The 15570-nt window shown below is 37.0% G+C and overlaps 1 protein-coding gene across 1 annotated transcript in view; it reads right to left on the minus strand.

Annotated features, from left to right (window-relative positions):
* Positions 1-2708: 2708 nt before the first annotated feature.
* Positions 2709-15570, minus strand: part of PDCD6IP (programmed cell death 6 interacting protein) — a 62604-nt gene continuing 49742 nt past the window's right edge. The window contains exons 15-18 of the mRNA XM_081245125.1: positions 15467-15561; positions 8471-8594; positions 7154-7347; positions 2709-6267 (exon numbers count right to left, since the gene is read on the minus strand). Of these exons, the coding sequence (XP_081101251.1) occupies positions 6093-6267; positions 7154-7347; positions 8471-8594; positions 15467-15561 (588 nt within the window). The 3' untranslated portion in view covers positions 2709-6092. The remainder of the gene's footprint in view (positions 6268-7153; positions 7348-8470; positions 8595-15466; positions 15562-15570) is intronic.

Here is a 15570-nt window from a genome sequence, read left to right on the forward strand (position 1 = left end):
CTCTGAGATGCTGCTTCCTTTAACTCCTGGCCCCAGAGACTCCACCCAGCAAACAACCCCTGGAACAGGAACATGCAAGGGGTTTAGCTACCTGGTTGGCATTGAAAGGAGGGAGAAGGAAATGGAGAACTCCCACAAATTCACACTTAAACCTATCATTGTTCCCAGTTCAATTTCACTCTTCCTTGGAATATTAATTCCTTGAGGGCACAGTTGTATTCGCAGCACCTAGAATAATCAATAATCTCTCAATATATAATTTTGAATTATTGGGGAGAAAAAAAATGAATAGATGAATGGAGAGATGGATGTGAGGAATGAGAGCAAATGCCCTACTATAAAACAAATACTCCAAGAGACAGGAGAAACTTTAGAAAGCCTTTTAACTTTTCATCTCAGTGAGATCCCAGCTCCATCACTCAACTCCTCTGTGCCTTGTTTCCTCCTGTCCTGCAAAATGGGATGAAGTCACTGGCCATCTCACTAGTGACTGCTCAGCTCAAATAAGTTAATGGAATTTAAATGCTTAGAAGAGGACCTGGAACGTGGCAGGCACTCAGTAGATGTCAGCTACTTTTAGCAGTAACAACAGCACACAAGAGGAAGCTATGCTTGTCACTGTAGATGTTCAGATCAGAGACGGCCGCTGAAAGATCCCCAGCTCAGCCACTCAGCAGCCGTGTGACCACGGACAAGTTGATCAACTTCTCTCCAACAAGTTGACTCCTCTGTGTAGCGTATGAATAAAAATATCAACTTCATAGGGCTCTTCTGCAACAAATGAATTATTATTTGAAGACTCAGTACAGTCCTTAGAACCAGTAAGTACACAGTTGATGTTGAGCAAGTTATTATATGAAATAAGAGTAGGCAACCATGCTATCAGTGGAACACAGCCAGCAGTGGACTAGAAAGAGAAAGGTGAGATCAGTACAGAGTGCATCAGAATGTAAAGATGAGATATGAAGTCATTAGGGGCAAAACTCCCAAACTGGAGACACAGACGAAGACAGAGAATCACAGGTTACTGGGAGCAGAAACCACTGGAGCCAGAATCCTGGAGGAAAACACAAACCTGAGCACAAAACAGTTTTATTCATAATCACCAAAAACTAGAAGCAACCAAGCTGACATTCCAAAAGTCAAAATATAAGAAAATAATACATTAACAATATAAGTCCAAACCCTGTTTACAAAAATATACATAAAAAAGACAAGATTTAGCTGAGGATGGGAGGGAAGAAAATAAGAGTATTAGTGTTCTAAATAACTAGAAAAAAAGAAAATATAATCCAAGCAATGAAACACAGGAAAAGGAAATAGGACAAAAATATTCCAAACAGACAAAATGTCAAAAGATTATATGATTATAATTTTAACAAAGTTGTAAATTATTTTAAACTTTCCTATTAGATTACAAAACAAAAACAAAAAACAAAACAAAAAACACTAATGTATCCTGATAGAAAAAGAAGTGTAGATATTAATAATAATATATATTAAAAAGTGAAAAAGGGTCACTTCATGTTCACAATAATTGGCTTGAATATCAATCACGTGGTTTCAAAATGTGTAGAGACTAGAAGAGTTACAAATACAGGAAAACTTAAAAAGAAACACAAAGGTAATAGACTTGAACATATCCACCTGTATCACTTGGCGTCACTAGTTGAAAAGGACGTAAGCAGCTTTTAAGCAAAAAAGGCGGCTATCGGGAGCCACAGAGCTGACACGAGCCAGGATCACTGGCAGGCAGAGTACTAAGGCAAACGACTTGGATGTGCAACTTGGATGTGCCCCAGATGAATTAACTACAAAGGCAAGACGGGTCAGTGGATGGGGACCCTGGTTAGCAGGGGCTGGCGGCTCTCTGGTACACAGGTTCTAGGCAAGTTCCTGTCTGCTCACAGGCAGTGCCCAGGCCAACCCCACCCGCCCTGCGGTCATAAACTGAAACAACCCCAGCAGCAGAGCTGCTCAAGTCACTGTCCTAGATTTAGGTTGCAGCTGAACTCGTTTCAGGGAGGGTCCCTTAGTTTCCCATGTCCTCCCACCCCACATGCCTAGGTTCCCAAGCCCCTCCGTGAGAACTCTACTGTCCAACCCAGATGCCAGATAAGTGAAAACAAACAAAAAAGATTTAACTATACCCAATAGTTATGTATCTTAAATGTATATAATACGGATTCAGACTATAGCTTCATTCCTGGAGGTAGCCTGTTCAACTTCAACCTACTTCAAGGACATACAAAGTCAACACATTCTCTGATAAATTGTGTATCCTGAGCTACATAGAAAAACAGCTGCATCTAACCTTAAAACATGGGAGAAGTAGGAAGAAAATAAGAAAATAAAAATGTTTTAAAAGACGAACACATTTCACCATCCCCCTTTCCCTGATGAATTGACTGTGGTAATCTCGCCAAACATTTCCAAACATTAACCCCAAAAATGACACCTGTAGAGATTACTCATCTGAAAGATCTGGGTCAAATTGTAAGTGATGAAAATAATGGTCCATCCATGATCAAGTATAGATAGGGTTGACAGCTGTAAGAAACCATTTAAACAACACCATCTTCTTGTCTCATGCAGTTAGTCAAAGTGGGTATTTTTTTATTTCCCAACCCACTGTTTGTCAAAGAAATTAGAGAAATATAAAAGCTGAAGGATAAACACTTTAAATAAGAATTCATACTACAAGGAAGTAAGAATCTTTCAACTTTTATTTCTAGGATACATTTCATCCGGAACCTTTTGTTTTCTTTACAATTTCCCCCTAAGAGAAATGAATACAATAAAAATATCATCCATCTACCAGCAATATTTGTAAGCAGAAAAGAATCTAAAATCTCTGGTGTGATAATATAGGATTTCTTAAAAAATATAAACTTCATACCAGAAATAAAGCCTGAATATTCTCTTTTTCTCTAAAAATATAATTTTTCCTTCTTTGCTCTTCCATGTAAATCTTATAATCAACCATTTAGTTCTAAAGTTTATTTTTAAACTAGTAATTATAATGCTATAGCACTGTTTTTCTCCTACTTTGTATCCTGTTCTGTACTGTGAATCAATAATTGCAGAAGTGTAAAAAAAAAACAAAAAACAAAAAAAAAGATGCTGCTAGGTTGTAGCAAGATTTTCCAAGATACACTGATCCGAAAAAAAAAAAAAAATTCCCATCAGCAAATTGAAGTCTACTTAACAAATTGCATTTTGCCATGTTTATGAAATTAGAAAATGTGTACAAAAAGCACTTTTGCAAACTGTAAAGCTCTAATGGAAAATACCTTTTTAATCTTTTTTGACTAGATAGGCTGCTGGCTGGTACAGAAAATTAGGGACAGAGGCTCTGTGAAAATTTTTTTTTTTGTAACTACTTAAATTTGGGGAGAGATTATAAATTGCAAAGAAGTTGGGTGCACAGATCTCACAAAGATTGACTGGTTTGCAGTGACGTGACTATTTTTCTTAAATGTGAATAAAGACCAAGAGGCACAGGAGTAGACCAATACTTTACACCAGACTGAGAAGTCAAGCCATGTTAGTTTTTTCCCCACTTCAGACCAGCTCCTTTATGCAGAGCTTCATTACTTATAGTCCATTTTAAAAAAGTATTCCAAAGCCTGACATAAATAAATAAAGTGTCCTTTCTTTAGTTTAGGAAGATAATCAAAAAGCCTAATTATAAACATAGGTACAACATACCTGAACCAGAGTGATAACTCTCCTACCTCTAAATAAAAAGCATTATCCACAACAACTTTTTAGGGTATTTTGTGGAATACAGGAAGTTAAGCAAAGGATAAAAAAGTCTGGTAACAAAAATCATCCCAGTGAGGGCTTGCTTTGCTAGGATGCAAAACAGACATAAGAGAAACTTCTTTCCATGAGCCACCTTAATGAAACTAGAGTCCTATGAAGACACATCCAGCAATGAAGGGCTGCAGAAATTTGGTCATCTGTACCTAAGACACTAGGTGACCAAAGGAAAGCATCCTCAATCATCTAAAGGATGGGTGAACCAACAAGAGGGAATAGGCCTGGGTTTGCTAACAGAGCTGAACGAGCTGGGTATGCTGAGGAGGCTACCACGAGGGGCTGCGGAGCCTCCTTCCCTAAAGTTTCTGAACCACCTTCCTGAGCCCTCTGAGAGCACAGAGGAGGCCTAGTCTAGCACAGGGAATGGGCTAAATGGCCTTGTAACTTCTCTGGTGGCCCTCCCATGCACTTACTCTTTTCTTTAGTGCCTTCTTTCCCCAAGAGAATATTCAGGCCAATTTTGTTTTTTGTTTTTTCTGCATTAGTGAGAATTATAAACTAGCAATTTGGAATACCTCTAATCTCACTGAGTATCTTACGATAGAAATGATAACTTGAGTAATAAGAAGAAGGAACTTAAGTGCCATTTACACAAGTCAAACAAGCCCATGTCATATTCTGATGATTCCACATTAATAAAACTTAGCTATGATATGTAAAAAACTATTTTTGCCAAGGTTTTAACTACTGAACTTTAAACCAATTTCAGTATTCCATGTAAAGGTCATTTATATTGAAGTAACATGCCTTCATGTTTTCTACATACAACAACAAAGTAAGATTTTTAAAAATATACACATATTTTAAACCAATTCACTCCCTTTACAATCACACCTTCCGTCCCACATTTAAAATATAAACCCAAACTGTCAAATGAAAACAACAGTGGACCAACTGATAGTATCATTTAAATGAAACAATAATTCAAGAGAAGGTTAGCATTAAAACTTAGAAAATAAACAGATTCATTGGACATCTACTCATATGCCTGGTGTGTTCTGGAATGAACCTCACACAGAACAGACCCCACTGGGATATGAGACAACTCATTCCTTTCTTTCTCATTCCATGAGGCATGTCGATGCATTCCACTAGGCAAGTCTCACTGAGGTTTGTACAGTGATTAGTTTATCCTAACAGCGGAGACTAATATTAAATACACAGCCTATTCCAGAATTGGTATATGCTCCCAACAACTGTTTTGTGCACTCCCTGAATTATAAAATAGTCCAATCTTTTAGGAGCATAAAAATGAAAGGGCTTAGATCTATTCATATACATTGTGCATTAAATGTTAGTAGGTTAAGACAGTAAGGTGAAAAAAATGGAAGGGTACAGTAAATTTTCTTTAAACAATTCCATTACATCAGACAGCACTGTTAATGACATGTATTTATTTTAACCAGATTATGAAAAAAAGAAAAAAAATTATTACCAGAATTCGTATCAATTTCTTGGAGAAGCTAATAATAAAACATTAAATATACATATATACTTGTATATTTATTTGAAGAATCTGGTAGCAATTGTGTTTCTTCCACATTATAGGATTTTTCAAAATAAATGTCAAAATTAATTTACTAATCAGCATATGAAAGATAAATTATGGTTATTATTCTTTTGGTTTTCCTATAAAATGTACTTGAACCTATTAACTTGCATTAATCATGCACTTAACTCATGATCTGTTTAACTTGTGTACACATAAAATGAGAGACTAATACCAGAAAGAAATTAGACAGGAATGAGAATCAATGACAAAACATAACAATGACAACTGTTCTTAAGGAATTTATTTTTAAATTATAAGATTTACAATGTTTTGATTATGCAAAATAGCATAATGAAAATTAAACCAAATCAATAAACCAAAAGAGAAAGAGAACTTAGTTTTCTTGAGTATCAGTACTGAAATCATCATTGTAAGCCTCTGATGTTCCAATAATGTCTTATGTAGAACTAAGTATAATAATTTCAAACGTTTCACTTGTGGGTTTAATTTCTCATTTTCAACTTTTATGAACTGTAATGTAATTTATTTCAAATCCTATTACACTTAGTCTTTATACTGCAACAGCAGCAAATGGCCCATGTGCAATCAAATGTGGAACTGGGGCACAGCTTCTAGCCGCAGACAGAAATTACACACTGCACTCAGTACATCAGAGTACGTTATATTAACCAGAGCGTAGGGTTTAGTACACTTATTGCAGGGTTGGTATTTCTTTCCCTCTGAGCTGAACCAGCTGAGCTTCTGAGCTGACACACTACTGCTGTGGATAGTAAGGCTGCTGTGGGGGCTGAGGGAAGGGGTATGAAGGCTGCTGGGGTCCTGGGTACGGAGCCTGTCCAGGGCTCTGGTGATACACTGGCGGATATGGCATATTATACTGGCCGTACGCGTAAGGATTATAGCCCAGGGGCATGGGCATCTGGCAATACCTGATGGGAAGAAGAACACAAGAAAGCTGGATTGGTAAATCAAACACTAGAAAATGAAACATACAATAATTATTCTAAAATGAAGTTTTTTCAAGAAAGCCATTCAATGGCGAGAAAAAAACAGCTGTTTCAAGGTACTTGCTAGAGAAAAGTGTTCTATCTTGTTATTAATCGAAATTCAAGAAAAAAGTGTTGAATACCCCAAAAATAAGATTGTTGAAGGAAATAAGACTAAATATTCAACTATGAACAAGGAATAAAAACGGAGGCCCTTAAATCTAATGTGGCAATCTAAGTACACTTTTGTTTCACAAGATTCAATGTTCACTGTAAGGCTCAAAAATTTACTATTTACAAAGTTTTAACATTTGGAAGATACAATGTACTTACTAAGTTTGGAAGACATCTTAAAAGACAGTTAAATGTCTGGATTTTTAAGACTAAAAAAACTATCACAAAGGCAGCTGATCTTTAAGAAAACACATGCCATAATTAGATAGATTTCTATTTAAGAGTTGATCAGAATGCCAAGACATCAAAGTACAGGTATGTAAAGAAGGCCTTATCAACCTTGCTATTCTAAGCTCAGAAAAGGCACCTACATGTTTGTCACCTAAATAAAGAAGACCAAGGAAACATTCTGAATTCCATACAGAAGAGATATATTTAATATAAACCCAGTACATAAAAACTAAAATTAAATAAGCCTGGGAAATGGCTATTCAACGACTCAAAAAAAGTGACTATAACTTACTTTTATTTCTATGTGAGCTGACAATGTAGCTTACTCTTTCATGACACCTCCATTCAGAGAAGGGGTGAGCTTGTTTTTAAAAGACTAACCAGAGCTAGAAACATTAGCCAATTCATTGAGTTTCAGCCTTACCCGGGATACCCTGGATAGGTGGGGTATGGGGGCCCCTGGGCCTGCAGAGGGGGAGCTGAACCAGGAGTTTGTGATGGAGCTGGTGCAGTGGTCCCAGTGCTCGCTGGAGCTGGAGCTGGAGCAGTAGCAGGAGGAGTTCGATTTGCTGGAAGCACAGGAGGTGGAGGCCGGGCTGGGGGCTGGGGCTTAGGAGGCTGCAAGAAAAAGTCAGCACTGACAAAATGTGTCAGGTTTCTGTCAAATTGCTATCAATCAAAATAAAAGGGCATATGAGAAACTCTAGAATCCAACCAAATATATTTCTAATTCCCATTCTTAAATGTGGGCTTATTACTCCAGAAATGTACTGTAGCTGAAAAATAATTCTCCAATTTGTGGATACTCCATAGCCACTGCTCTTTCCCTGATGCCTAATATTTAATCATTTACTGTTCATTACTGCTCCCGTCAATGGTTAGACATCTGAGGTCAGAGGACGGAGCAGGTCAGGTACAGTTTATTCCTGTTATCTCTTCCTGGCCCCATGAATTTTCATATGAAAATTTTTAAACACCAGAAAACATAAAAGAATACTATTATAAACAATCACACTTTACCAATTAAATTAATTGTTAATATTTAGCCATCTTTGCTTTATCTATAGCTATATCCATATATTTATCTATCTATATATTTGCAGAACCATTTGAAAGTTAAGTTGCAAACTCAGGACACCAGCGCGAAAGACTTCAGCATACAAGTCCTAATATTCTCCTACATAATCACAATACCATTTCACCTGAGAAAATTAATAATTATTTCCTAATATCATTGAGTATCCACTCCACATTCAAGTTTCCCTATTTTTTACAAAAGCTCTTCTAGGCGTTTTTATAAACCAAGATCCAGCTGAGGTTCATGTATTGCATTTGATTATTATGAATCGTTCCTCTCTTTTAATCTAGAATATGCCCCCTGTCTATTTTTTTCTATGACATTTGCTTTTAGAAAAGACCAAGCCAGGTGTCTCACAGAATATTCCAGTTCTAGACTGTCCAACTGTTCCTAACAGCACAATTTAATTTCTTGTTTTATCACTGTATTTGCTATGAACTGAAAGGTGATTCTAAAGACTTCATTAGATTTAGTTATAGGCAAGAATCCATGAGTGATGCTGTACTCCTTATACTGCAAAACATCAGAATGTTGAGGTTGGTCACCTGATCAAAGTGGTGACCACCAGACCTCTACAATGTAAAGTCTGTGTTATCCTTTACAGCAAGCAAGCTGTCAAGAACATGTAAAACTTGCATTTTAAAAATGTGGTTGCTTACTGACCGGCATGGTTCTCGGTGCTGGAGTTGGAGGCGTTGGCGTGTGTCCCCCTGCTGGAGAGGACTGATACGCAGGTGTAGGAATTGAAGGAGCACTAGGTTCTCTGGCAATGCTTTGTTGCAAGTCCCTTATTAAAAGACAGAAGTGTTAGAAATTAACACAATTTTGAAAACCAACACATACAAAATACCAGATGTTTTTCTTACTTTCTTTTCTTCACGTATGAAATACAGAAAATATACTCAAAACAATGATGGTATTTTAAAATATACTACATTTCTGTTCTTGACTAGAACTGAAATCTTCTTTCTTCCTACTATTGAATAAAATAAAGTTAGTTCTTATTCTGTTTCTGAAGACCAGGGAAAAAGGTAAACTTTTTCAGAGATCATAGTTAGAGCCAGACTAAGGAACATGTCAAACTGAGCAAGTGAGCCTAAGAAATTGCCCTCTCTCGAACAGGAGGTCGTCCCCTAGATGAGAAACTCATAACATAATAATCTAAAAATTATCAGAAAACTACAACTGTACATAGTTACCTAGCTAATATTTTAATTGCTGTATCGTATCAGTGTTTACAAAAAACAACAACCTATTTGAAACCACTGAGCAAATTTCTTGATGAAAACTTTAAAACCATTGTGCAAATTTCTTGATGAAAACTTTCTGAAAGATATTCGAAATGTGGCACCAAGATAGTTTATGTTAAAAGATACCTCAATCTACTATTAAGGTAAATTCATTAAAGATAGAGGTTGAAAGGACTATTAAAATACAATATTAAAAATTTTGTTAATATTTTAAAGTCTCCTCTAACAGTAAATTGGAATCTCACTAAACAAAAACCCTAAAGTAAAATACACTCTATGAAATACTTGGTATTGATCAACTTCTCACTGTGCTGATTCACATGCACAGAGCAGTAAACATGACGTGTCCTGAAATGTCTGCAACAAGACCTACTGTCTTGATGTAACAATTAACAGCAACTCTGAGTCCCCCAGACCACACTTCCACTGTCAAAAACAATCCCAGTTGTAAGATAAATTAGACTCTCCACATAGAAAGAAAACTTACACACATTCATCAAGAAATCAAAACTACTTCTTAATGTTTGTAAATTTGTAATAAATGCTTGCAATATAAACTATAAGTTTTTAGTTAATATTAAAATTTGAAAAAGGTCGAACTTTGAAACATCTAATATATGTGTGTATATATGTAACTCACATATAGTAAATATAATTATATTTAATATTTTAAATATTTTATTTATTACATTTACAACTATTTAATTAGATTTTGAGTATATTTAATCATAAACACAGTATCTAGCATGTATAATTATAATATATTATAAAGCATATAAGACATAATATTTTTTCCTTTGATAGACTCCAGAGATGGTTGCAGTAAATAACACATTTATAGGACAAATGAGAATTTCCTGTCCACTGACTAATTATATAAATCAAAGCTATTACATCACAGAGCCATTTCTGTTTGTTTCACAAACTGGGCTTCTCTGCAAGATTGAGTCTGAACAAAGGGTTCTATGGCTAAAAAAACAAAAAAAGGCCAGGAGTACAGATACAATGTCAAAAATAAAGTTAGACTAGTTGGTGGTACTATAAAAAACATGAAATCCCTACAATAATTTAGATTAATTTAATATAACTTTCTGAAAAGGTAATATATTCACTTGATTCAAAAACTAAAAAGTGACAGGCCACTATCTACAAATTCTCATTCCACCATTCACTACCACAAACAGACAGCCAATATTTTTTATTTATGAACCTGACCAGAGCTCCCTTATCAGAAATAAACCAATTCAAATGTGTGTTTTAATCTTCTCCCTTTTTACATAAGAAGCATACTTTACACTGTCTGTAACATTTTTTTTTACCGTTAATTATGTCTCTCAGAGATTTTTCTACATGGGTAAATAGAAAACATCTTTTTCTTTTTTTTTTTAAATAGCTGCATAGTATTTCACTGTACAGATGTAGCTTTATTTCACCAGCCCTGGACATTTGATTTGTTTCTATTCTTTTACTGGTACAAGCAACTTAGAAATGAATTCACTGGTATGTCATTTCTAGCATATGTTAGCATATGTCATTTCTAGCATACACCCTCAGAATAAATTCTCAAAAGCAGCCTTTCCAGGTCCCACACAAGTGCCCCACACAAGGACTGCCCCAATGTGCCTTCTCACAGCAACAGATGAGACCTGCTCCCGCACGTGTGCCAATAAAGCATGTTATCAAATATCCAAATTTTTGCCAATCTGAAAAATGTTGTTTCTTTTTTTTTTTTGGCCATGCCACATGGCATGCAGGATCTTGGTTCCCCAACCAGGGATCGAACTCGTGCCCCCTGCAGTGGAAGCGCGGAGTCTTAACCACTGGACCACCAGGGAAATCCCTGAAAAATGTCATTTCAGAGTAATTTTAATTCATATTTATTTTATATTGAGCGAGGATAGGTATTTTTTCATATGCTTAAGAACCACTCATATTTCACCTGCAGAATTTCTGTTCACATCCTTTCCCAATTTTTCTACTGAGTTTTTTCCTCCTCATTAGTATCTAGGAGTTCTTTATAAATTACGTAAATTTGCCTTTTGCCCATGAATAAGTTTCAAATATTTTCCCCCAGTTTATTACATTTTGACTCTTATCATGTTATGATGAACTTTTCTTTTTTATGGCTTCTGGGTTTTAAGTCAGAATTACAAAGACCCTTCCTATTTCAGCTTTACTAAGAAATTCTCTCATATTCTCTTTTTCATTTCATTTTACACATTTCAATTATGACCCTTTTGGAACTTATTCTGAGGTAAAAATAACTTTTGTTTTCTAAATGGCTGGGCACTTGTTTCTAACTTCTTCTGATTTAGGATCTTTTTTTACACTAAATTCACATATGTATTTGAATCTACTCCTATCTTCTATTCTGTCTTTGGTCTAATCATGTGCCAGTATCAATGTGTTTTAATTAGAGACAATATTACATATTTTAATATCTGGCAAATTACTTTCCCCTTACTGTTATTATTATTCAGTTTTCCTGGCTAATCTTGTTTAACGGTTTTTCTACCTGAGCTTTAGGATCAACTTGTCTAGTTTTACATGAAAATCTGTTGATTCCTTTTTAAAATCAAAATTATGTTGAGGGACTTCCCTGGTGGTCCAGTGGTAAAGAATCCGCCTTCCAATGCAGGGGACGCGGGTTTGATCCCTGGTCAGGGAACTAAGATCCCACATGCCACAGGGCAACTAAGCCCGCGCGCCACAACTACTGAGCTTGCGTGCCTCAACAAGAGAGCCTGCATGCCGCAAACTACAGAGCCCACGCACCACAATGACAGAGCCCACGTGTCCTGGAGCTCCCACACCACAACTACAGAGCCCATGCGCCCTAGAGCCTGCGCGCCACAACTAGAGAGAAGCCCAAGTACTGCAACGAAGAGACCACGTGCCGCAACGAAAGATCCCATGTGCCGCAACTAAGACCCGGTGCAGCCAAAAAAATAAATAAATAAATAAATATTTTTAAAAATTATGTTTAATACATAAGTTTCTTTTGAACTGACATCTTCATGAAGCTGTCTCATCCTATCTAAGGACATGATACACCTTTCAGCTTGCTCAAGTCCTCTTCTGTGTCCTTGAATAGTGTTTCAAAGTTTTCTTCATACAGGTCTAATAAATGACAAATTTATTCCTATGTATTTTATCTTCCTTATTGCTATTTTAAGTGAAGTCTTTTCCTCCATTATATCTTCTATGTGCTTATTTGTATGAAGGCTATTGATTTTTTAAAAATATTTATTTATTTGGCTGCACTGTGGGACCTTTCTTTAGTTGCTGCATGTGGGATTAAGCTCCCTGGCCAGGGATCGAACCCAGGCCCCCTCCATTGGGAGTGTGGAGTCTTAGTCACTGGACCACCAGGGAAGTCCCAAGGCTACTGATTTCTACAAATTTTTTTTTTTTTTTTTTTTTTTTTTTTTTTTTTTTGCAGTAAGCAGGCCTCTCGCTGTTGTGGCCTCTCCCGTCGCGGAGCACAGGTTCCAGATGCGCAGGCTCAGCGGCCATGGCTCACGGGCCCAGCCACTCCGCGGCATGTGGGATCCTCCCGGACCGGGGCACGAACCCACGTCCCCTGCATCGGCAGGTGGACTCTCAACCACTGCGCCACCAGGGAAGCCCTCTACAAATTATTTTTATAATCACCTATCTTCAGTAACAATTCCTTTATTATTTGCAGAATTTGAGGGTTGATTCTTTGGGGTTTTCAAGATATATAATCATAAAGTCTGTAAGTAGTGATAGTTTTACCTCCGCCTTTCCAATTTTTCTATTTCTAATTTCTTTTTCTTTTCTAATGGTGTATCTGGTACTGCCAAAATAATATTAAATAACAGCATTGATAATGGGCATTTGTCTTTAGGGAGAATGTTTATAGCGTTTCTCCATTAACCATGAAGCTGAGTTTTGTGCAGATATAAACAGATAAATAGATCTATTGTATATATACACGCATACACATATATTTTCATGTTAAGGAAGTCAACTAATTCCTATTTTGAGTACCAGAATAGTTATTTTCTCATGCTTTTTCCTCATCTATGAAGAGAATATTTTTCTCCTTAGATGTAAAAATACTGAACCAATCACTGCATTACTGGGATAACCACCCACTCCCCCTTGGTCATGGTTCTTTATTAATATACTGGAGAATATCAATGGCAAGTATTTTATTTAGAAATTTCGCATCCATATTCACAAATGAAACTGGTCTGAAGACTTTTGTTTTAATCTTTGTCAGATTTACTTATCAGTAAAACTAACTTGGAGGGTTTTTTTTTTAACCTCTAGAACCATTTAAAAAGCATTCTAATTATTTGCTTTTTAAAGGTTTAGTAGAAAAACTGAAAACAACCAGCCCTGCTCTTTCTTGGCGGGTGGAAGAAAGTAGCTCTTAACTTCGCCCACTTCTTCAATGGGAAACTGTTTAAACATGGACAGAGACAAGAATAATGGTCAGGTCATCTGAAGGGCTCAAGAAAGGCTCATGAGTATAATAGTCTCTGGGTCCTTTACATTCATTACTAATTGAGCACATGGCTCTGTATACACCAGAAGGACAGGTTGACTGGATATAAAATCTTTGCCTCACATTTGCTTCCTTTGAGTTCCAACAAGCAATCATTCCACTCTCTTCTAGCATGCAGTGCTGCCAGCCTGAATTTTTTTCACCTTTTATAAACTGACGTGATCTTTTTGCCTGACTGCCTTCATAGGATTCTACCTTTTTTTTTTTTTTTTTTTTTTTTTTTTGCGGTATGCGGACCTCTTACTGTTGTGGCCTCTCCCGTTGCGGAGCACAGGCTCCGGACGCGCAGGCTCAGTGGCCATGGCTCACGGGTCCATCTGCTCCACGGCATGTGGGATCTTCCCAGACCAGGGCACGAACCTATGTCCCCTGCATCGGCAGGCAGACTCTCAACCACTGTGCCACCAAGGAAGCCCCATCTACCATTATCTTTTAAGACTAATAATTTATATGCTGGGGTATTGACAGTTCTTGTTCATTTCTCCTGACCATATGATATACCCTTTCAACAAGCCTTATTTTAGGAAAATGTTCTTGAGTAATATCATTAAATATTTGTTCTGTTCAGTTTTGGTTTTTCTTCTTTGAAGGGAATTCAATATTACATATATTGGATCTTCTCTGCCCACTTTCTCTAATCCTTTTTAATCCTTTCCTTACTTTGGTTTCATTTTCTTTGATTTCTTCTTTTCTACTTTGTGCTCTTGTGTTTTCTTCATCGTCTATCCTCCGTTTTGCTCCTTCCCATTTCATCTTATACCTGTGATTGCTTTGTTCTTCTCTTCCACTTGTTTCCTGAATCCTGACACCTCACGTTTTAGCGCCTCCTGTTTTCTTACCATTTTCCTTGAGTTCTGGCACATGTTTGTGGTGATCCTTAATGATTGTTTCCTAGCCTTTTATTATTTTTTTTTAATTCACGGTAAATTTTTCATCTGTTCTGTGACAACATTATTCTGGTGAATGTTCTTCATCTACTAAGTTTCGTAAAATTTTGTTCTCTTTCTCACCTCAACGAGTATAGTATCTTTGTATCGATGCTGTGTCAACTCTCTATTCATTACTCCACATGGAATGAGTCCTATGTTACTCGCCCAGCTTTCCCAATAGACCCCTGGAGAAAGTGACTTTGCTGACATTTTCTGAGCTATAAACCCTCTCTCCCTCATGGTCTGTGCCTCTAGCTTCATGTAAGGAATCTATTTGCCACTTCAAAGTAAACTGCTTATGTTTATTGGCATTTCCTATAAGATCTGTTACCCTGAGCTATTCTGCTATCACTTCTGTGGCATCACTGTTCTTCCTACATCTAGAGTTTCCACTCCTTTTCACCCTTTTGTTCTCAGATCATGCAGTTGTTTCCTTGTTGCTTTGTAAAACACCATGGAGGGGACTTCCCTGGTGGTGCAGTGGTTAAGAATCCACCCGCCAATGCACGGAACACAGGTTTGATCCCTAGTCCGGGAAGATCCCACATGCCACGGAGCAACAAAGCCCGTTCACCACAACCACTGAGCCTGCGCTCTAGAGCCTGCAAGCCACAACTGCTGAGCCCACATGCCACAACTACTGAAGCCCACGTGCCAAGAACCCACGCTCCACAACAAGAGAAGCCACTGCTCGCCACAACTAGAGAAAGCCCGCGTGTGGCAAAAAAGACCCAACACAGCCAAGAATAAAAAATAAATAAATTTATAAAAAAGCAAACAAACAAAGAAACACCATGGAGGAAAGGAAGGAAATTGCCAACTCACACTGCCAACTCACCACAAAAGTCTCCACATATGATTTTTTTAAAAGAGGTAGCAAGAATATTATTTTTTTAAAGAAAAATACTTCAAAAGTACAATTTAATACACAAAATAAACTTACTTTAAGAGTTCATCCCTCTCTGTCTTCCGTGCAAACACTATATCACTGCATTTGTTCTGGAACCTGATGAGTATTTCAGTCAGCTCATTGTAAAACTATGAGCA

The sequence above is a fragment of the Mesoplodon bidens genome (genome assembly GCF_964165515.1).
Source record: "Mesoplodon bidens genome assembly, chromosome: 10".
NCBI classification, from domain to species: Eukaryota; Metazoa; Chordata; class Mammalia; order Artiodactyla; family Ziphiidae; genus Mesoplodon; species Mesoplodon bidens.